Source organism: Micropterus salmoides, unplaced genomic scaffold, assembly GCF_014851395.1.
Source record: "Micropterus salmoides isolate LMB-PRFRI ecotype aquatic unplaced genomic scaffold, ASM1485139v1 Ms_hic_scaffold_17, whole genome shotgun sequence".
NCBI classification, from domain to species: Eukaryota; Metazoa; Chordata; class Actinopteri; order Centrarchiformes; family Centrarchidae; genus Micropterus; species Micropterus salmoides.
This window is the reverse complement of record NW_024040817.1, coordinates 10,333,243-10,355,214: the sequence shown is the minus strand read 5'-3', so window position 1 is coordinate 10,355,214 and position 21,972 is coordinate 10,333,243. Positions and strand designations below refer to the sequence as shown.

The window sequence follows — 21,972 nt, the reverse complement described above, 5'->3', positions numbered from 1 at the left end:
ATGCAGACAACAAAATTACCTGTTAATCTGCAGGACAATCAGTGGTACCTTTTGAAAGAGTACTTAACCAGGTGACAAGTGCTAATTATCTTTGACTCCTATTGTGTAGGACATCAAGTTCTCACCATTCAGGGTACAAACCTGGGAGGCCAAGACAATGACAGCATCGTGTCCATAGGCAAAAAGGAATGTGTCACCATTCAGTGGACAACAACGAGCATCACATGTCTGCTGCCTGTACTGCCACCTGGCCTGTACAAGGTGGATGTACATGTTGGAAACAGTGGCTACCCCCAGACAAGGTACAGTGACTGTGAAAGTTTACTTTAGAAATACTCTCACAGGCAACAATCCATCTGTCACATACCAACTGAAAGAGTGTTGATAGTGACGCCAGCTGTCAGAAGTGTTTTAAATTTTTTCTTACATGTTAAAAAAGGTGTCGTGTGAACTTTTGAACTTTGGAAGATCTGAAGATAAGGATTGTTATCAAACGTTTCACATCATACTGTAAAAAATGTCCTCAGATTATTTTGTCTGGTTTTAGATATAAAATAATACACAAACAGTAAACACACTGATGTACTGTACATTACATCCATCCATCCATCCATCGTCAACCGCTTATCCTGCGTACAGGGTCGCGGGGGGGCTGGAGCCAATCCCAGCTGACATCGGGCGCAAGGTGGGGTACACCCTGGACAGGTCGCCAGTCCATCGCAGGATGTATATTACATACAGAATGTAAATCAAACAATGAAAATCTAAATAAACAAAAAAAGGAGGAAAACAATGGCTCCATTCAAACCAAAAAAGGATATTTAGGCTACATAAGACATTTAAATTTTTCTTTTGTACATATATATTTAGTTGTATTAACAACAAGGCCCCGCGACCCTGTACGCAGGATAAGCGGTTAACGATGGATGGATGGTATTAACAACAAGCAAATAAATTCACTAAGTCAGTTATTTTTGCTCACAAGCCAGATAACCCGGTTCATTTGGGACTCACTTGGACTCTTTTCTATTGTCTCATTTCATAGCAACGGTGTGAATGTCAGCATTGAATACATCCTGGAAATCCACAGCATCTACCCACTGTTTGGTTCTTTAATGGGAGGAACCAGGCTGACCGTTTCTGGATCTGGTTTCAGCAACAACACCTCTGACAACAAAGTCTCCATTGGTAAGAAACTTGAAAGCAAGTAGATTTATTATCCCAGGATTAATCTCTGCCAAAAATCTACTCATAATTTTCAGTACAAAAGTATATTTTATCAGTGGACTTGGACATCAAAATAATAGTTGAGGAAGAAACTAAAAGGAACTAACTGGTGGTGATCTACTGTGATGTCACTACCTGCAAATATATAAAAAGCAATTCTGTAATGTTACTGCACCAGCTTTTGTACCTTATCTCATGCATGTTTTGTGTTGGTTTGTGGTGTAACAGGAGGAACTGAGTGTGAAGTAAAGGCCGCCTCAGAGAATGAGCTGCAATGTGTTGTGCAGTCAGAGGAGAAGACCCACATCGTCACTAACCAGGGATCCCACCGCAGTAGGTTTACGTTTCAAATCCTTTTTGCAGGTGTCAAACTAAATCTGAGCAGGCTGAAATAGAGCACAACAGAAAGTTAAATTACATGTTGCTTAACCTCATACAGTGAGCCCCTTTGTGTGTTAATCTTTTTATGTGTGTAGCCTACTGTTTGTACTGTATGTATACATTTCAGTCTATATTTACATTTGTCTGTGTGTTCCAGTTTACGGACAGGGGTATGCATGGAGTCCTGCCTCTCTGACCGTGTTTGTTGGAGACACAGTAATGTGGCGCTGGGAGGCACCAGCCTTCCAGAGAGTCGGGTACCGGGTCTTCAGTGTTTCCAGCCCAAGTGGCACCACCTACGAAGGGGGACCATTCAACAGTGGAGAGACCAAGACAGGAAAAGGTAGAATACAGAATCACAGGCCCTCAAAAGTAATGATAAAGAGGCATATCATCTACAATGCATTTCAACTTCCACGAAAATGCATATATATATATATATATAATACATATATTTTTATAAGAAATAAACTTAAATTGTTGTACAGAGAGAAAAATATAACTAGTTATAATCCTAAAACCTAATTCTTTCTTGCATTGCATTATGGTCCATGGTCATCCTTTTCTTAATGGTGTAATTGTTTTGTTGAAATGTTGGAATTACCCTTTCAGTGTTTGTGATGTTACAGTGAACAAGATATGTGACATATGAGGAAATGTGATCAGTGCCATGTTCAGCATGCGTGAGAGACAAATGCACGCCATGTCCAGGAATGCTTCATGAGTTGAGCTCACATTAGGAACTCTGTCTCACTCTCTCCCCCCTCAGGCTTTTTTGGATACCGTTTCACTGCACCCGGTGCGTATTACTACAGCAGTGGCTACATAGATGATGGCAATGTCAGGCTTCTGCAGGGAGTCGTGAAAGTCGAGCCACGGGAAGAGAAGAGCAGCAAGGTCTCAGTCAGATTGGGAGGCATGGAGGCCAGACAAGTGACTGGAGGTAAATGCATAAATGTGGACAAGAAGCACTCGGTATAAAGTTTGACCCTCCAGGAAATCCTTGAGTTCGTTGAGGATCTTTCTACAACAATTCATCAAAGCACAGTTGTAATCATTTATATTATTTGACATATTTAAGAGAGAATAAAGGAAGTCAGGTCAGGTGAATAAAGTTTATATATATATATATATATATATATATATATATATATATATATAAATAACTTATATTTATATAAGTTATATTTTATTTTTAGACAGAAAGGACAAAAACTCAACATCTATTCCAATGTTTTCCAAGTCAACAGAAAAGCGTTTTTTAAGTTTGCAAGTAATCAGTGGATTAAACTGTGTCCCCATTCAGGTTCACATAACTTCTCCAGACCACACCCACAATGCATCGCCACTCCACAGTGCCAACAGACCAATGAGACTGCAGACGATCTTTCCTTCAGCTCCTCCACCTGCTTCACTCCCACAGTCCACTCCATTTCTCCCAACCAGGGATCATACCACGAGCTAATCCATATTCAGGGCAATGGCTTCAGCAACACCGCCTGCGCTAATGAGGTTTGCAGTGTTTCTGTGACTAATTTTTAAATTGATTTAAATTTAAAATGACTGGAAAAAAAAAATCTTAAGTCAGTAACAGAGAAAGATATCTATTTGGATACCTTCTTCTTTTTGTTTAGTAAATTAATTAAATAGATGTAATACAAGCAGCTGTACAAGTTAATATCAAGTCAAGTAAAGTCAGGTCAAATTATTTATAAAGCACATTTAACAAAACCCACTGTTGAACAAAGTGCTGTACAAACTATTGCATTTCAAACAACAACAACAAAAAGTAGACCAATCAGGTAAAAAAAATTTAAATACAGCAACAATAAAACAATAGAAATATAAAGTAACCATGACATATAAGCATGTCCCTAGACTGACTCAAACCCTATAGAGTAAAAATATGTTTTAAGACAAGACTTGAAAGTCTCAGTAGTTGGAGATGATCTAATGAAAGATTTCACAGTCTTGGTTCCACAACCAAAATGACACGATGACCCTTTTTTCAAAGGTTTTCAAATGAGCTGATGGAATTGCTAAAGGGGCCTGGAAGAGTGATACAGTGTGAGGAGGTCTAAAATATACAAACTAGTTTGATGATTTGATTTGTGTTAATAGTCTATTTGACAAACTTGCACGATTATTAGAATGATGATTTTATAGTTAAGCAGAAAGAAAATAATAAAATAGCACAACTCTGTGAGGCGATAGACCTTTACAGCAATATACACATTCGGTTGTTAAAACTCTATTTGTGATTGACCTAAAGAAGCACAATGCTAAACATACTTGTGTGCATATATAAACTTTGTATTGCTCTTGTTTACAAGGACCTTTACATTTCACCCACAGTTAATAATGTATAAAATAACTACTTAATCTGTTACTGGTCAGTGTGTGTGTCCGGATTGCAGACAAAAAAAAAATATATTTCTACTCCAGATCCTTTGTCTTTATTGTGTCTGTATCCAAAACATAACTGTGTTTGTTTTTAACCTTGAGTTCATCACTAGAAGAGATAAAGTGAATGCTTGTAAAGAGCTTGATGTGACTGTCAGTGGTGTCTCTTTGTCCTGTAGGTGACAGTGGGAGATCAGCCCTGTCAGGTGATCAACAGCTCTAACTCTGAGATCAACTGCCATCTCAGCTACAACAGTGAACTTCCTATCGGTGTCGCTCTCCCCGTGGCTGTCAGAGTCAACAACCTTGGCAACGCCATCATCGCTGTACCAGACGAGCTCAGCCGCCGTTTTGTGGTTCTGCCTGTGGTCGATTCAGTCTCACCACCTCTTGGCAGCCCCACCGGCCACACGCAGCTCCTCATCCAAGGCTCTGGCTTCACTGAAGGACAGGTCACTGTAGCCAGTGTGCCGTGCACTGTTGTGTCAGTAAATTACACCAGTATCATCTGTGACACCAATCCTTCTCTACCACACACCGGAGATGTTGTCTTCTACATGGGCAGGATCCAAAGCTCCTGTCATTCAGACTGCTCCTTCAATTACTCTTCCTCTGTCACTCCCGTAGTCACTGGTATTTCACCCAACAACATCAGCAGTCTAACCACTGTCACCATCTTTGGCTCAGGGTTTGGCAGCAACGTGGATGACATAGCAGTGTTTGCCAGCACCACAGAGCTGGAAGTCACCGCCGTGACTGATGGCAACATTTCTGTGAGAGTTAACGCTCTGCCTGCAGGCGTCCACTCTGTCAAAGTGATTGTGAGAAGTAAAGGCCTTGCATCCGGTTCTGTCACCCTGACCAGTCTCGCCCAAGCTGACCTCAACCCCAATGTGGGCAGCCTGGCAGGAGGAACCTCTCTCATCTTCACTGGAAACGGCTTTGCTCCAGGGAACACCAAGGTGATGGTCGATGGCCAACCCTGCAAGATTCAGGAGGAGATGCCGGGCCGGCTTAGCTGCCTGACTCCTCCTCACAGAGAGGGGCTGGTAACCGTCACCATCCAGGTCTTTTCGTTGCAGTATCCTCCTCTCTACTTCACCTACTCTGCAGCCAACACTCCGGTCATCAGCTCCATCAGCCCCACTACTGGTAATTATGGTCCTCTACTACATCCTGTAGACAGAATAACACTACTCATTATCAAGCAGCAGCTTGAGTACTAGGGGTGGGGGAAAAAATCAGTATCGCATAGTATCGCGATATTTTCCGTGGCAATATTGTATTGAAACATGGAGGACAAGTATCAATCTTTTATTATATAAATTGTACATGAGAATTTTACTTTTTGGTGCTATAGTAATACAATCAGTTGCTTTTTCAGTCCAATAGAAAAATAATTTTCCTTTGGGGACACAATTTGAAGTTGGGAAAAAAATTGCAATATATCACAATATTTTTAAAATCCCAATAATATCGTATCGTGATAATATCGTATTGTGGGACCTCTGGTGATTCCCACCCCTATTGAGTGATCTGGAGAAGAGTTTGTTGCCTTATTTGGGGGTCATTTCGGAGTGCATACAGAACAGAGCAGCAATATAGAAATACAAAATGTATCAATCTGTGAAGGGCCAGGGGTGGCCAAACTATAGTCTGCAGTGAATTTTAAAAAATAAATTACAATATAACTTATTTATATTAAATTGCTTTGTATGTACAGATCACCTTTTAGTTTGAACACAAGAGGTGCTGCCATTTTGAACAACTTCTTGACCTACAATGATAAAATACTAGTTGATGAAAACATTTACCTCAGTTGATAAAACATGACAGAACCGAAAAAAAGACTGAATATAGTGAGTTAAATCTGAAAACTTCTGAACTTGGCCCGTGACATTTTATATTTAATATATACCCAAATGTTATTCTCATCTTTGTGCACAAAGAGGGTGATGCTTTTTTTGTTTCTTTTTTTAGATGGATGATGAAACTTTAAAGCAGTAAAAACAATAAAGCCACCATAATTAACGTGATTAATGACAACACTCACGTCAGTGGATCTGGATAACACAAGCATGCAGTGTATTATGTTCATGTTACATTCATCCAGTCCTGTGTAACCTCTCTCTCATTACCTCGTCTTCCTATCTGTTTACTTCCCACAGGGCCGAGCGGTGCAGTCATCACACTGACAGGTTCAGGATTTGGCAATGACTCTCAGCAAATCTCCATCACCATAAACAATGTCCCCTGCAATGTTACTTCAGTCTCTGACACACAGATTCAGTGCACTGCAGGAGACAACCCAGGGGGGGCATACCCAGTCATGCTGCACCACCAGGTCAAAGGTCATGCCCAGTCAGCTGTCATGTTCATGTATGAGCTGACTCTGAGCAGCGTGCAGCCCAGTGAGGGTAAGCAGAGGCACAGTCAAAACAATCCATTTAATACATCCTCAATATTTTATATTCAAAGAAGGGTCACACATACAGAATATAGGGTAGGTAATCTTCACACTTTGTCAACATTGTTATCAGTTCAGTAGCTTGGCACATATATCCAATAAAAGTTAAAATCAAGGTCAGCTTGACTTGATTGAAGATACTCAAAGACATGTTGTCCCTCATCAGAGAGACTTCTTCAGTTCTGACTGACTGGTGGGACTGACAATCACTCATCTGTTATTCAGGCAGTTTTGGTGGCGGTGCTCTGCTGTCCGTGCAGGGTTCTGGGTTTGACCCGCACAACTCCACTGTGATGATCTGCGGTAAGGAGTGTGAAGTTCGCAGAGAAATATCAACGTCAAACATTCTGTACTGCCAGTCTCCACTCAACGACGGTAAGTTTAGTTTACTCTAAAGATCAAACAAAGAATAAAAACAAAAAAAATACATAAAATAACACAATTAAAACATATCAAACAGACTGCACAGTTTGTTGATTAAATGTATTGGTGTTCAGATATGTTTTCTTGTCCAGATTTCAAATGATCAGTTAAAAAACATTTTAAGAAACAGTTTTTGAAATGTTCTTTATTATTCAGAAAGAACATTACCCCGTGACCCTGGACAGGTTGTGTTAGGTTTTGCTAATTGGATTCAGGAGTGGACACAAGGCAGATGAACAGTACACTTAGGCAGACTTATTCACAGAAGAGGAAAGTGCAAACTGAAAAACTGAAAGATGGGAAGTGGGCAGGCATGTGCGGGGATGGCAGGGTGAGCAAAACACTGTTTTGCAGGCAAGCAGCGTCTCCAAACTCGGTTGACAAACTAGAGCAGGCTGAGACAAAAACGTTAGGCTAAGTCACAAAAATGACAAGACCTAGGTGTAATTTACACTGGGGATGCTGGGACATGTCCCACCACTTTTTTAAACCATAAAAACATTTGGAAATATAGCTTGCAGTTATATAACAAATAAAAATGCCTTTGCACATTAAGAAAACATGCAATGCAAATAAAATATTGAAGAAACAAATGTGCATTGTCCAAAAAAATATAACTTAAGCTAAAAAAACAAAACATGCTACTAATTATAAAATGACCCAAAAATGTGCATGCACCAATCAGTAACTTTAACAACTTCTTGACACAGTTTCTTTTTGGCCAAGTTTTCTGTTCTCTCCCATTGAACATGACAAAAGAGGAGAGAAGACTAAATATGTATTATACATATGTGTTGCCTCAGCAGGGATGATATTACATGAGAAAAGTTGATCAACAGGAGAAACAGACCTGAAAGCAACACAGAATGACTTATATTCTGTTATGTTTATACATTTCTTTTACATAAATAAAAACATTTACACCAGAAATTGGTGCAGAAACTTTGACCAGAATGCAGGAAATTAAGTGTTTAAAGATCAACATTTCCTGGGGGAGGTCCCCCCCAGACCCCCACTCGTATATCTGAGCATTGAGGATATCTTTAAAACACTTAAGGATCTTTTTGTCTCATCCTTGTGAACTTTATATCGCGTATCATAATGTCTCAGAAGCTAAGTGTCTCTTCACACCCCTAATCTGAGCACCTGAGCACCTTTGTCCCCACCACTTTTCAACACAAAGTGACGCCCTTGTACAAGACTTAAGTTATACTAAGTGGGCTGGCACATTTGTACCACAAAAGGTAAACAAGTGACAAACTTACAAGGATTGGAAGAAGAGACGGAGTATTTCACTGCAGGAGTTGATTGCTGGATGAGCCACAGGTGTGAGACGCAGCAGTTGGTTATCAGCCAGGAGGGAGGGAGCCAGAGTGACACACCCACAACACACACACACACACACACACACACACACACACACACACACACACACACACACACACACACACACACAGACTGACTGAACATGACAGACAAAAACTGACAGAGACAGTAGGGAGGGGAAACAGGGGACATGACAGGAATCATGACTGGATGCAGCAATTTACCCTACTGATAGGGTGACATGCACCTCTCACTTTTTAAAATCCATTATTTGTCCCTCCAAGTTTACAGTTTCAGTTTGATTTATTCACTAAAATATGACAAAACAATGTTTTCTCGGTCAAAAGCCATTTAATTTATTTTAAAAATATGTTTGCTTCTGAACAAAAGAGGCTGTTTATCTTCTAATCAACAGCTTTTCATCTCTCTAGTAAAGGTTAAGGAGTTAAAAGGCTTTTCAAGTTTTTCTTTGGAGAGAATGTGTTCCTTATGGTTTATGATATTTTTAGTTCCTGAATCATTATCACAAACTAAGATTAACTTTAAATGATCTAATTGAGACTGACTTCTGTCTACAAGGAATGTTGTCAGCCTTTCATCGCAGCTTAAAAGGGCAGGCATGGCAGATAAGACAATAAAATATCTTCCTTTGATTCTTATCTCTGAGCATGCATCTTGATACTTTTGTTTGTCTGTCCATCTGTCTGTCTTTGGATGTCCTGTCTTTTCTCAGGCACTCGCTCACAGGTGAGCTGCGTGGTTGCTGTCTTTAATCACGTGGATGGCGTCAACATATCAAATGGCTTTACCTACAAATCTCAATTGACTCCGGTGATCACTGAAGTTTGTCCACGCAGGGGAGGAACTGCAGGAGGCACCCAGCTCACAATTGCTGGCTCCGGTTTCAGGTGCAATAAAGGAGTAAACACTGTAGAGTACATATGGCACAATGGAGAGCCGCACCCAGATTATTGTCCACCGGTTAAGAATTAAGCGCAACAACAAACAACACAAATGTTTTTGTTTCATGGAACATTTCAAAGCTAAACGGGGGATATTCTTCTCATTGTGTCCATTAAGAACACAATATAATGAACAGCAAACAGTGTTTGTATTAAATAGTATATAAAATAGTTTGAATAGTAATTATGAGATACCATAGAAAGTGAAAAATGATAGCATAACAAACCATACTTTACCATAATAAACCTCTACACTGTAATGTTCACAGAATGTTTTAATTTATTATAATTTCATTAATGATATAATACAAAAGCATCCATGATAATACAACATACTTTTTAAAATACAATTTAAAAAGTTTTGCTTTGTAAAATGGTGTGAAAAATATGAGAGTATTTGGTTTTGGTACTTTGTAGTATGATATGTTAATGTCATGTAATGTAGATTTGTTATATTATATTACAGTATATCACATGGTATAGTATATTGTTAACTAGCATGCATATATTAAATTATCCTATATAAAATTACATAAAATTACAACATGTGGGATTTAACTGTGTTATGATTGACTACATTAAATGCACCAATCAGCCAAACTGGGTAAGAGCATCTCCAAAAAGGTCTGCAGTGTTCAGTACTATCAAAAGTGGTCCAAGGAAGGAAAAGCACCAGTAACAGGCTCATTGATGCACGTGGATAGCAAAGGCTGGCCCGTGTAGTCGGCTCTAAAGTCAAATCGCTGGAAAAGTGAATGCTGGTTCTGATAGAAAGGTTTCAGAACACACAATGCAAACACAGTGGAGTCCATGTCTCGGCGGGTCATGGCTGTTTTGCGGCAAAAATGGAGACTTACGATCAGCAGGTGATAATAACGGTATGGCTGATTGGTGTAGCCTAGGCTATGTGGGTATTTTGTGTTGAACTAAAGTATTTTATGTTGCACTATATATAATATTTATGTCACTATATAATGTAAGATTTAATTTAATCTATCCAATCTCTCTTTTTATCGATTAATGAATGAATTAATCTGTCTATTGATGTTTAACATTTTTTCCCACCTTATAGCACTGACATGAATGAAGTCAATGTCACCATCGCAGGGTCTATGTGTGATGTTCAATCCACCAACAACACACACATCATTTGTGTGACAAATGCTCAGCAACAGTCTCAAGAAACCAAAGTCAGAGTCAGCATCAGAGACCAAGGCATCGCTAAGATGGTAAGAGAGTTCAGTCAGATCTCCTGACCTTACTCGCAACAGAGTTTGTTTTATTCACATCAAAATATAATACCTACCTTACCTTTAGAGTACATTTTTGTCTTAATCCTGTATTTGTCTCTTTCTTTAGGATAATGCAAGTTTCTTCTACATTGACGTGTGGTCATCCAGGTTCACGTGGGGTGGTCTGTCTCCACCTGAGGCCGGCTCGTTTGCTGTCATCACTAAAGGCCAGACCATCCTGCTGGACACCAGCACCCCAGTGCTGAAAATGCTTCTTATTCAAGGTACAAAAATTACTTTATCATGTTTTTTAAATTTTGTTTTGGACGTATGTACATCCCATTTTTAGACAGAGAGAACCACACGCTCTCTGAGCTTGATGACAATACAAGAACATAAGAACATAAAGCTCTTTTTCCCCAACAGTGTTTAGTTTGTAACCTGCTGTTTCTTTGTGCTCAGGAGGGACGTTGGTGTTTGATGAAGCTGACATCGAGTTGCAAGCAGAAAACATCCTGATCACAGACGGCGGACGACTCCAGATCGGCCAGGAGGGGGCACCATTTCAACACAAAGCCATCATCACACTTCATGGACACCTGCGCTCACCTGAACTTCCTGTTTATGGAACTAAGACGCTGGCTGTCCGAGAGGGAGTGCTGGACCTACATGGTATGAAAACACGTAAACATAATCAAACTGATGAGCGGGTGGATGCAGCTCTCATGTCTGTATTAAGTATATGAAGCTACAGCCAGAAGCCAGCAGCCAGTTAGTTTAGCTCAGCAGAAATACTGGAAACAGAGGGAGACAGGTAGCATGGCTCTGCAGAGAATAAATTCTATGGGCTGATATTTGTGTCAGTAGAATCTGAATTGGAATAATTTACATATGAATTCAAATTGGTCAACTTGAATAATTGCATTAAAAACCTGGATTTGAATTTGTGTTGTTTAACTGTAATTTTTTTGTATTGATAAACTGAATCTGAATAACATAATTTGAAACTGAATTTATTAGTTTGAAACTGAATTCCAATAAACTGAATGTAATATTATGAAACTTAGTTTGAGCCTCACTAAAAATTCAAGTCTTTATGTACTTTTAGTTTTCTCAGTTCAAATCCGAATCACTCATTTCAATTTCATTCAACAATATTATGTTTAAGGACCTTCAGGAAGAGCAATTGAGTGCAGATTAAGGCTGCTTTCTTTCCAACAGCCAGCCTTGGGCAACTCCACTGCAAAAAAGCCCTGATTTATTACATTAGTAAAAACTTTACTTTTGAGTTTATGATCTCAATAGTCAGCTTCAAACATGATGTTCATTTAGTGAATTTTGGTCCCATTTAGAGGAAAATAGCTTATAAAGCAGGGTCTGCTTTAGGATGGGAATACTTAATGGTTTTTCAAGCCGAACGGCATCAGTTTTCAGCGTGGTGAAGCATGACAAAAGGCATCATTTTTCAAGTTTGTATAAATGTATATAATATAATTATTATAAAATTATTTATCTAAAAGTGATAGCATACCTGTTAGGCTACTTTGTGATCGCTTCCATGGTGACCTGTCAATCAAGCTAGAGTGATTCGTATCTACTGCACTCCAAATTTAACCACTGCTATTGAAAAAGCTTATTAGAATTCAGCTGTTCATTTTTCCCTGTTCCTCGCTAGCGAAAATTAGCATCCCGGTTAAAATCCCTGTTAACATGAATTATAGATGCACTTTGCAAACCAAGCCATGGTAACACTGTGGCCTGAGTGGGCTATACGTTAATCCTGTCATAAATGCATTCCCTTCAGTTCACTGCATATATTATGGTTATTTGAGCACAGCTATAGCAATACATAAAGCATTGAAACATGGCTTTTTATGAAAATAACTTAACGTAGACTGTGTTACATTAAACAGATCTATCAGGCATGCTATCACTTATACATAAATCTTTCTTGTATACATTTATACAAACCTGAAGAGTCTTTTCTCATGTTTCACCATGCTGAATACAGATGGCGTTCGGCTTGCAACTGAATGCAGTTTCATAATATTACTTTCAGTTTCAATTTTCGATTTTCAGTTTTAAACTAATAAATTCAGTTTCAAATTATACTATTCAGGTTCAGTTTTTCAATACAATTATTCAAGATAAATAAATTAAGCAATTCAAATTCAGATCAAAATTATTCAAATTCAGATTCTACTGACACAAATATCAGCACACATATTCACTTCACCTGTAAGTGGTCATAAAGTTATGTTATGTATAATGTTATGTTATAATAATAAATCGCACATCTTATAATTTTATGTAGTTTTATATAGGATATTTTAAAACAATGTAGCATTTTATTTTGTTGTATTACTACTTTGAATTAAGAAAAGAATGAGAATACTACTAATTACAGTCATCTCTGTTAAGAATCAAGCAGTAGAAAATGTATGTCAAAAATATGTCACATAATGATAAACTGATAAACAACCGATAAACTGATCATTTGAGTCATGTATCCTGCAGGAATGTTGTTTTTATTGGTACCTCACTTCAGGTGCAAGTCGTTGCTGACAACCTGTTTCTCCAGGTATTCCAGTTCCTGTCCCCTGGACCCACTTGGCCCAGACAGCATCCAACGGTTCTGTCACACTGACCCTAATGAAGGCAGTGACTTGGAAAGCTGGAGACGAAATTGTCATTGCTTCCACCGGCCACAGGTACAGCAAGGTCTCGAATTCATGCATGTCTAATCTGAAACCAGAAAAGTTATTTAGGAAAATGCTTTTAAAACTATTACCTTCGCTCTACACAGTGAAGGCACAGTAACAAATTTTTGATCAAAAGTGAGGTAAGACTCAATATTTTTTTATCACAAAATTGTAAACATGTAAAAAAACATTTTTTTACATAAATAAAAATAATACTATGTTAAAAGCAAACTGCATTGACTGCACTCCAGCTAGTTACAGCTAGCTAGTAAGATAGCCTTAGTTACAACTAATTTACCTACCTTTTCCTCTTTCCTGAATTTGAAATTTTGATGCTTCAGAATCTTAATAATTGAGTTTATATCACATTAAAGGCAGTTGCTAAATCAATTCCTAACAATGAAACTAGTCCTGCTAAGCAGAGTAGCAGTAACTGCCTCTGCTGCAGCATCTGACTTCCTTTAAATCAAATTTTTATATTTATTTAATTAAAGGTTCAGTTAAAGAAGTAACAAGAACATATTTTCTTTGTAGATATTGTGTTTTCCGGTTTGGATGTCCGACATAGAGTGCAGTATTTTCTTAGGTTTTATGTAAAGTTAGTTATAATAATTAATTATCAGTCTAAAAAGACATAAAATTAAGGTTTACAACTTAAATATGTTACACAGTTCGGCAAAGAGCTTTAAAACATCAAACCCTTTTCTCTCAACTTCACTGCTCCTGTAGTTACTGATCTCTGCTTTTGTAAGGCAGTGATTGAGTACATAAAAACAAAAACCTCTCTCTCTCTCACACACTCACACATACACCCACACACACACGCACACCTTTAGGCTGATATCAGGATTCTACATGACATTAAGCAAAACCACATCATGTAAAGTTGAAATAAATCATCAAAAAAAAAGTACAGCACATAAATTATGCCTGAAAGGAAATGTTAAAGGACAAAAGTTAAAGGTGTATAGCTCTACATAGATTTATTAAATCCCTTTTCAAAGCTTGGACAGGCCAATTATTTTTACTCTACTGACTGTACTAACCCCTACTGTAGAAATCATTTATTTCTGGTTCCTGTTGTTTCCAGGCACAGCCAGAAAGAGAACGAGGTGAGGATGATTGCCGCTGTGTCAGCTGATGGAAAGACTCTAACCCTGACCGAACCCCTCAAGTACACTCACCTTGGGGTTACCGTCACACTGCCCGATGGTACAGTGTTTGATGGCCGAGCTGAGGTGGGTCTCCTCACCAGGAACATCGTAGTACGAGGCTCCCAAAACCAAGAATGGAACGACAATATCGCAGCCTGCCCCGATGGCTTCAACACAGGTAATGTGTTTCAGTGGTGTTAGATTTTTCTGATTTGATGTTACACTAAACACTGTGTAAAAGTAGAAATAAGATTTTATATACAGGTGATCGTGGATTAGATTCACGGTCAGGGTGGCGTATCCAGGTGAACCCTCAGGCAAGGTCCTTAATGCTACTCGTCTGCCTCAGGCATGAGTGAAACCGCGGAGTCATACCGGTTCGGATGTCGCCCGGGTCAACAAGGTCTGCATCAGGTGCTAGGGAACCAGGGCAACCTGATGAGAAATGGGCTACTGGAGCAAGAGATTCAGGGACTAGAGCAGAAAATATGGATATGATGTGTTCTACTATATGCAGAGACTGTCGGATATATGGATGCATCAAAACCCATCATCAGCACTAACAAAGAAACAACTCCTAGCTCAGGGTTCTAACATCCGCAAGCGGCAACTGCTATCACAACTAGAGGGTTGATGAGGTACAACAAATATCCTACGGCAAGGGGGAGCCAGGACGACAGGTCAGCGGGGAGATGTCTTCATCATCCCCACACTCAGAGATTGGGTCCCAAGCCCCAAAAACAACAAGCAGAACAGAGGCACTTCACACAAGGGCATCTGACCGAAGTTTGCCAGATGAACACCATAAGCCACAAAGAGCTCCCCCATAGAGGAGAAGGCTAGAGGCTAGATCAAGGCAACACGAAGAGATGATAGTCAGCTCTCAGAGCTACAGAAAGGTAAATAAACTGGATGTTCTCCACCGAACCATTCAAAATGTACTCTCAGTGGCAGTGTAAAACACAAGATCAAATCCACCCAGGGCTGAGACTGAACAGTACTGGAAGAACATATGGGAGAAGGAGGCACAACAGCAATGCTTAGTGTCTAGTGGATCTAAGAACAGAGCAGAGCAAGATCCAATAACCATTACAATGGCAGACATCCAAGAAAGAGTGGCAGGTGTGAAGAGATGGACAGCACCAGACCCTGACATGATCCACACCTACTGGCTAAAGAAACTATCTGCACTCCATGAACGCCTGGCAGCACAAATGAACCAACTGCTTATGGATGGAACCCACCCAGAATGGTTAACCCAAGGACGGACAGTCCTGATTATGAAGGATCCCCAGAAGAGAACAAAAACTTCCAAATTACCATTTGCACAACATGGAAGCTCCTGTCAGGCATCATAGCGGCTAAGATGAGTAGGCACATGACTCAATACATGGACAGGGTCCAGAAGGGAAAACAGGCAGTAATACCAGGGGAGCCCAGCACCAGCTACTGGTCGATAGAGCAGTCACTAAAGACTGCAAGACCAGGCAGATGACCCGTGCACCACCTGGATTGACTACAAGAAAGCCTACGACTCAATGCCACATGTATGAATGTGGCAAAACAGGACACTAATGGCCTTCATCGAGAACTCAAGAAAAAATAAAATATGTGATATTGACAAATCAATTAATGTACTAATTGTTTTAGCTCTACTTTAGTTTAACAAGGATAAATTTGCATTGAATAGTACTGCTAACCCTTACCCTAAGCTTTTCAAACTGGGAAAGAATAAGAGCTTTTTAATAGATTATAAATATATTTCTATTGAAATTAACAGTGTGCAATTTAATAGAGTATACAGGGTTCAGAATACTAAAAAATATGATGTAGGTTGTGGGCTTGACCCCCACACTTTGGGCATCATTTGTACCTTTTTCATTGCTTTTGTTATTTTGAGATAATTACATCATGTATGTAATCGTTGGGCTATGCAGTATTAACATCTTTCTGTCCTGGTGCTGTAGGTGAATTCGCCACCCAAACCTGTTTTCAAGGAAGGTTTGGAGAGGAGGTTGGCAGTGATGAGTTTGGAGGATGCATCATGTTTCACGCACCCAGACCAAATGAGAATCTTGCCATTGGCAGACTGGAATATGTTGAGGTAAAATACTGAAAACTTTCTCTGATGAAACTTCTAGTTCTACATGTTGATCAGATTACTCCTGTTTTTCTAAATCTCCTTATCCTCACAATCTGCTTTTTTTCCATTTGTATGTACTTATCCACACAAATTGAAATGGTAAACTTTAAAGTCTTTATGCTTTTATGCCACAGGTCTTCTATGCAGGACAGGCCTACAGGCTAGGACGTTATCCCATCCACTGGCATCTAATGGGAGATATTAACTACAAGTCATACGTGAGGGGTTGTTCTATCCATCAGACCTTCAACAGGGCCGTAACCATCCACAACACCCACAGGCTGTTGGTGGAGCACAACGTCATCTACGACATCATGGGTGGGGCGTTCTTCATCGAGGATGGCATTGAGACGAAGAACATCCTGCAGTACAACCTGGCTGTGTTTGTCAAACAAAGCACCAGCCTGCTGAACGACGATGTCACTCCCGCCGCCTTCTGGGTCACCAATCCCAACAACATCATCCGCCACAACGCCGCCGCGGGGGGCACCCACTTCGGCTTCTGGTACCGCATGCACCAGCACCCCGATGGCTCATCCTACGATCCAAACATCTGTCAGAATAGGGTTCCCATCGGTGAATTTTACAACAACACTGTGCACTCTCAGGGCTGGTTCGGCCTTTGGATCTTCCCAGAATATTTCCCCATGAAGGACGGCGCCTGCTATTCCAATACCCCCAAGCCAGCTGTCTTCAAGTCACTCACCACTTGGAACTGCGAGAAAGGTGCTGAGTGGGTCAACGTGGGCGCTGTGCAGTTCAACAGCTTCATCATGGTCAACAATGAGAAAGCCGGCATTGAAGCTAAGCGTATCCTGCAGTGGGCCGTGAGCGGCTTTGGAGAGATCGGAGGGGCAACGATGTCCAACAGCACCATTGTGGGCCATGTGGACGAGCTCGGACTGGGAGATGACTACTGCACGCAAAGAGGCATCATTGCGCCATTGGATGATGGCTTGAGTGTCCTTAACACCAAGTTCATCAACTTCAACCATAGCTCTTGCACAGCCATCGGGGTAGCCTCAATCATTGGGACGTGTGTGGACCGGTGTGGTGGCTGGGCTGTCAAGTTTAGTGGAGTCCAGTACATCAACTCGCCAAACAAGGCTGGCTTCAGGTGGGAGCATGAGGTACAACTGGTGGACAGTGATGGCTCCCTCACAGGTACTCAGTCTTTAGTCTCTTACTGTTCACTTGTTTGTTGTAATCCCTCATTTAGTTACATTAATGTTCAGTCTGTCAATTAAAGTTTTGTTATTATTCCAAACTACATCTTTAATCAGACCCTCATTCTATCAAGCTTTTCCTATTGTTAACAAATCCTATGAAAAGGCCAAAGTCAACAATACCTCCCTACTGTGTCTGTGGACTGAGGCCTTAGCCCAGGGGTATTAAAAATTTCCCTTTTTCTTTTTTTTTGAATTCTATTTCACATCTTAAGCCTTACCCAATTTTACAATAAACAATCTCAACATAGCTTTAACACCTCCTCTGCTTTTCCTTTCCCTTCGCTACACTACTTTCCCGCTGTCTCTTGTTCAGTGAGAAACGTGAGCTCTGGTTTGTCCTGCCAGCTAGGACTGTATTTTCTCAGAACAAATGACCGGTGGAAAGAATGAACTTGTAAGAATCTGTCCATTCTTGATTAAAAGTCAAGTGAAATTTATTTTCTATAACAATGCTTATTGGAATGCACCGATTTAATTGGCTGAATAGCATGAGATGATTTACAACACATGTAATTTGTCTATCGAGTTTCCTGGACCACTGAACCAGAGCCATGAATGCTAAAAAAGCTAAATGCTAAAAATGCTGTGTCAAAAGTAAATGATTCTCAATAATTTATCGGTTATAGGTCCGGGTCCAGAGAAGACAACTGCTGGGTCCTAACCCTGACCTATTAGTGACATTGGATTTAGTGTATTGGTAAATTCTGAAGATGTAAATCTGTTACACAAAACAGTATAAAAAATTTTCAGTGTCATTTTTGTAAAATACTCAGTTATGTCATAAACAACTAGGCACCCTAGTTTTTAGCAAACATTAATCAAACAGAAATGAATAGTGCATTTGTTGGGGACTATTTTCAGTGGCGGATTAATACACATTTGATGTTCTGAGGATTTTCAGACAGTGTATGTGACTCTATGTTAACTATGTTACGTTGTTTTCAGGAAACATCAACCATAAAGTTGTGCCTATGAGCCCCTTACTGGACCCTGCTCACTGTTCGCAGAGGGCTGAATGGAGTGTGGGTTTCCCCGGCGCTGTGTGCGACCACACCGTCAACTTCCATCGTTTGGGGTTCAACAATCCATCACCGAGCTCGTTGCTTGGCAAGGATGTCATCTTAACCAACTCATATGGTAGTAAAACACATAGACTTACAACTTTGAAATGTCTGTTTGTTTTTGAAGAAGCAGTATCTGCAATCGTCAGTGACCTCTCCTTGTGATTAGTTGGACTTAATTGGAATAGTCACAGTAGATCTCTGTCACAAAATGCTGATGGCAACAAAAGAAGAAAAACATAAAAGAAAAAAAATTCAATCCAAACTATTACATAATCCAGAGGGATTTCCAGGGGAAAGCAGAGTGAGCTAGAGGCTGGAGTGAAGCAGTGCGTGAGGCAGAGTAGCAGGCATCCAGGCAGGGAAGTGGGAGCAGAGGCCGAAGTCAGGGATGGTAGGTCTGCGAGGAGATGATTAACTGAATAAATTTCAGACGTGTCAGTCAGCACTATCTAAGCAAAGCCTAAATTTACAGGACATGTGGTAAACAAAATTAAACTTGATAAAAATATTTTACAGTTAAACTGTAAAAGTTAACATATTTCACATCATCTGAAAAGATGTTCCAAATTCTGGCACCCACGTATTGAAAGGATTACAGATCACAGAGTCATATAGATATTACAATTGCCACAAAATATGTATACATTACTTTAATGAAAAGCAATATAGCAAAACAGTTGTAATAAAATAAAATGTCTTTATAGAATTTGACAAATGTACATTAATGACCAGTTCTAAATGTCTGTGTGTGTGTATATATATATATTAAGATTTATAATTGTACCTGCTGTAATATTAGACTGTTTTGTCTGTTATTTTTATTATTTAAAGTGTTGTTTTTAAACTCACTATTACAGGCACCAGTGTGATTCCATTTTTGGAGAAGACAATGACTCATAATCTTGGCTGGATGGCCTTACTGCCTTCTAGACAAACGTACAACTGGTACTTTAAAAATGTGGACCAGATCACCAACATCAGTTTTACTGCAAGATTCTACGGCTTCAAGGTACATGGAAGATCCTTAACATGATATTAATGTAAGCAAATAATCTTCATGCCTTTTTTACACTGATGTGTTTTTGCCCGTACTTCTTCCCTTCACCCAGCCGGATCAATATGTGATCATCAACCACAACTTCACCCAGAGTCCAGACAGATTTCGCATCATCGATGACAGGAATGGCTCATCGACCCCGCTGACCTTCAGCAATAACAAGAACGGAGACTGGTACTTCAACAAGAGCTCCAACAACCTCTACTACATCGGTTAGACACACTTTAACAAAGATCTATTGATCGTATTGCAAATATTGATGATTGATTAATCATTTGAGTTTAAAATAAAGCAGAAAAGCAAATATAAGAGTTTACTGTTTTATGGGATTTAATATTGTTGTAAATTGAATATATTTGGGTTTGGAGGTGTCGGTCAAACAAAACAAGTGTCACCCTGGGTTGCTTGAATGTGATGACGTGATGAATAAGATGACTACTGTTATAGCTCATACATTATACTCAGCATAATGTTCTATTAATGAGCATAAACACTAGTTGAACCTGTCTAAATATTGCCATTATTTTCATTTTCACTTTTGTTATTGGTCTAAGTCCATATCTTACATCACAATAAGCCACTGGATTTCAAGTTTTTTTGTATTTTGGTGGCTGTTTGCCTCATAACTGGAATTTTTATTTTATCATCTTGTTTATTTACCACTAATCACACGTTCAGCAGTGTGTGCGTCTTTATTCATTTGACACTGTTCTGTATCTGCAGTGTCTGGGAAGACCAGCCAACGCAGGCGTCGGGACACCGTCGACCGCTCCATGGTTGACTCTGATGTGAATTTGGGGGTCTACAGCTGCTTCTACCCCAACTGCATCCCACCTACACCACCACCTCCAGCTACACTCGCCCCCTTACCCAACAGCCGGCCTGCCAACTTCATGTATGTTAAACCCCCCACTAAAACATTCATCAAACTCACCAGCTACAGTCAGACAGCCCTGTTAATAATAATAGTAATAATAATAATAATCTTTATTTGTAGAGCACTTTTCAAAAACAAGTTACAAAGTGCTTTAACAAGTGTAAAGACAATAATACAAAAACAATACAAGATAAAAGCAAGAAAACACTGAAAAGACTAAAATACACGTTTAAGAGAAATATAAAATTAGTAAAATAGAATAAAATAAAAGGGATAAAATAAAGTCAAATAAGATCGGGAAAGGCTCTCCTATAAAAGTATGTTTTAAGAAGGGACTTAAAAGAGTTCACTGACTCAGCCGACCTGATTTCCTCGGGCAGGCTGTTCCAGAGCCTCGGGGCCCTGACAGCAAACGCTCTGTCCCCTTTAGTTTTCAGTCGAGACTCTGGAACAGACAAACAGACCTCTACCCGAGGATCTCAAGGTATGTATGGGACTAAAAGTTCAGAAATATAACAAGGCGAGAGGCCTTGAAGAGCTTTAAAAGTAATCAATAGAATTTTAAAGTCAATTCTAAAACATACTGGGAGCCAGTGTAATGAAGCTAAAATAGGAGTAATGTGGTCATATTTCTTTGTTCTGGTTAAAAGCCTGGCAGCTGAGTTCTGGACAGTCTGGAGTCAATAAATAGATTTTTGGGTTAAACAAGTGAAAAGGCTGTTGCAATAATCCAGGCGTGATGAGATGAAGGCGTGTAAAATGGTCTCGGTGTCCTTAAAAGTTAACATAGATCGAAATTGTGCTATATTTCTAAGTTGATAAAAACATGAGTGAACACGTTTTGTGGTGTGCTGCTCGAAATTTAAATTATTAATCACTTCAGCTCATGTACTTCCTTTACTTACTCTCTTACTTACATACTACAACAATGTGAAAATACTCTCTTAGTATTAAGTAAAAGTTTTTTTGTAGTGAGTATACTCTGACCCAGCCTTATACTAACCCGACCCCGAGCGACCCGTCACCAAGCAACTCGTCCCAGAGCAACGTCCCATAAGCACCACTACACTCACTAACACATACACATATGTAATTGAGAGCATTCTGAAGGACTGCCCTTCGGGCCCGTCGGTACCTTGCAACCGCCTCCGGAGTCCTCCAAGACAACAAATCCCGGAAGGCCTCCTTCTTCAGTCGGACGGCTTCCCTGACCACCGGTGTCCACCACGGTGTTCGAGGGTTACCGCCCCTTGAGGCACCTAAGACCTTGAGACCACAGCTTTCCGCTGTAGCTTCAGCAATAGAGGTTTTGAACATTGCCCACT

The 21,972-nt window shown here is 39.8% G+C and overlaps 1 protein-coding gene across 1 annotated transcript in view; it reads left to right on the top strand.

The window, feature by feature from the left end:
• Positions 1-21,972, top strand: part of pkhd1l1.1 (PKHD1 like 1, tandem duplicate 1) — a 62,339-nt gene that overhangs the window by 21,450 nt on the left and 18,917 nt on the right. The window contains exons 33-53 of the mRNA XM_038724579.1: positions 110-302; positions 1,046-1,188; positions 1,456-1,560; positions 1,766-1,951; positions 2,378-2,551; positions 2,915-3,120; positions 4,191-5,163; positions 6,180-6,428; positions 6,704-6,853; positions 8,961-9,135; positions 10,262-10,418; positions 10,549-10,705; positions 10,884-11,093; positions 13,003-13,132; positions 14,214-14,455; positions 16,245-16,381; positions 16,555-17,584; positions 18,595-18,786; positions 19,571-19,722; positions 19,823-19,982; positions 20,494-20,665. Of these exons, the coding sequence (XP_038580507.1) occupies positions 110-302; positions 1,046-1,188; positions 1,456-1,560; positions 1,766-1,951; positions 2,378-2,551; positions 2,915-3,120; positions 4,191-5,163; positions 6,180-6,428; positions 6,704-6,853; positions 8,961-9,135; positions 10,262-10,418; positions 10,549-10,705; positions 10,884-11,093; positions 13,003-13,132; positions 14,214-14,455; positions 16,245-16,381; positions 16,555-17,584; positions 18,595-18,786; positions 19,571-19,722; positions 19,823-19,982; positions 20,494-20,665 (5,293 nt within the window). The remainder of the gene's footprint in view (positions 1-109; positions 303-1,045; positions 1,189-1,455; positions 1,561-1,765; positions 1,952-2,377; positions 2,552-2,914; positions 3,121-4,190; positions 5,164-6,179; positions 6,429-6,703; positions 6,854-8,960; positions 9,136-10,261; positions 10,419-10,548; positions 10,706-10,883; positions 11,094-13,002; positions 13,133-14,213; positions 14,456-16,244; positions 16,382-16,554; positions 17,585-18,594; positions 18,787-19,570; positions 19,723-19,822; positions 19,983-20,493; positions 20,666-21,972) is intronic.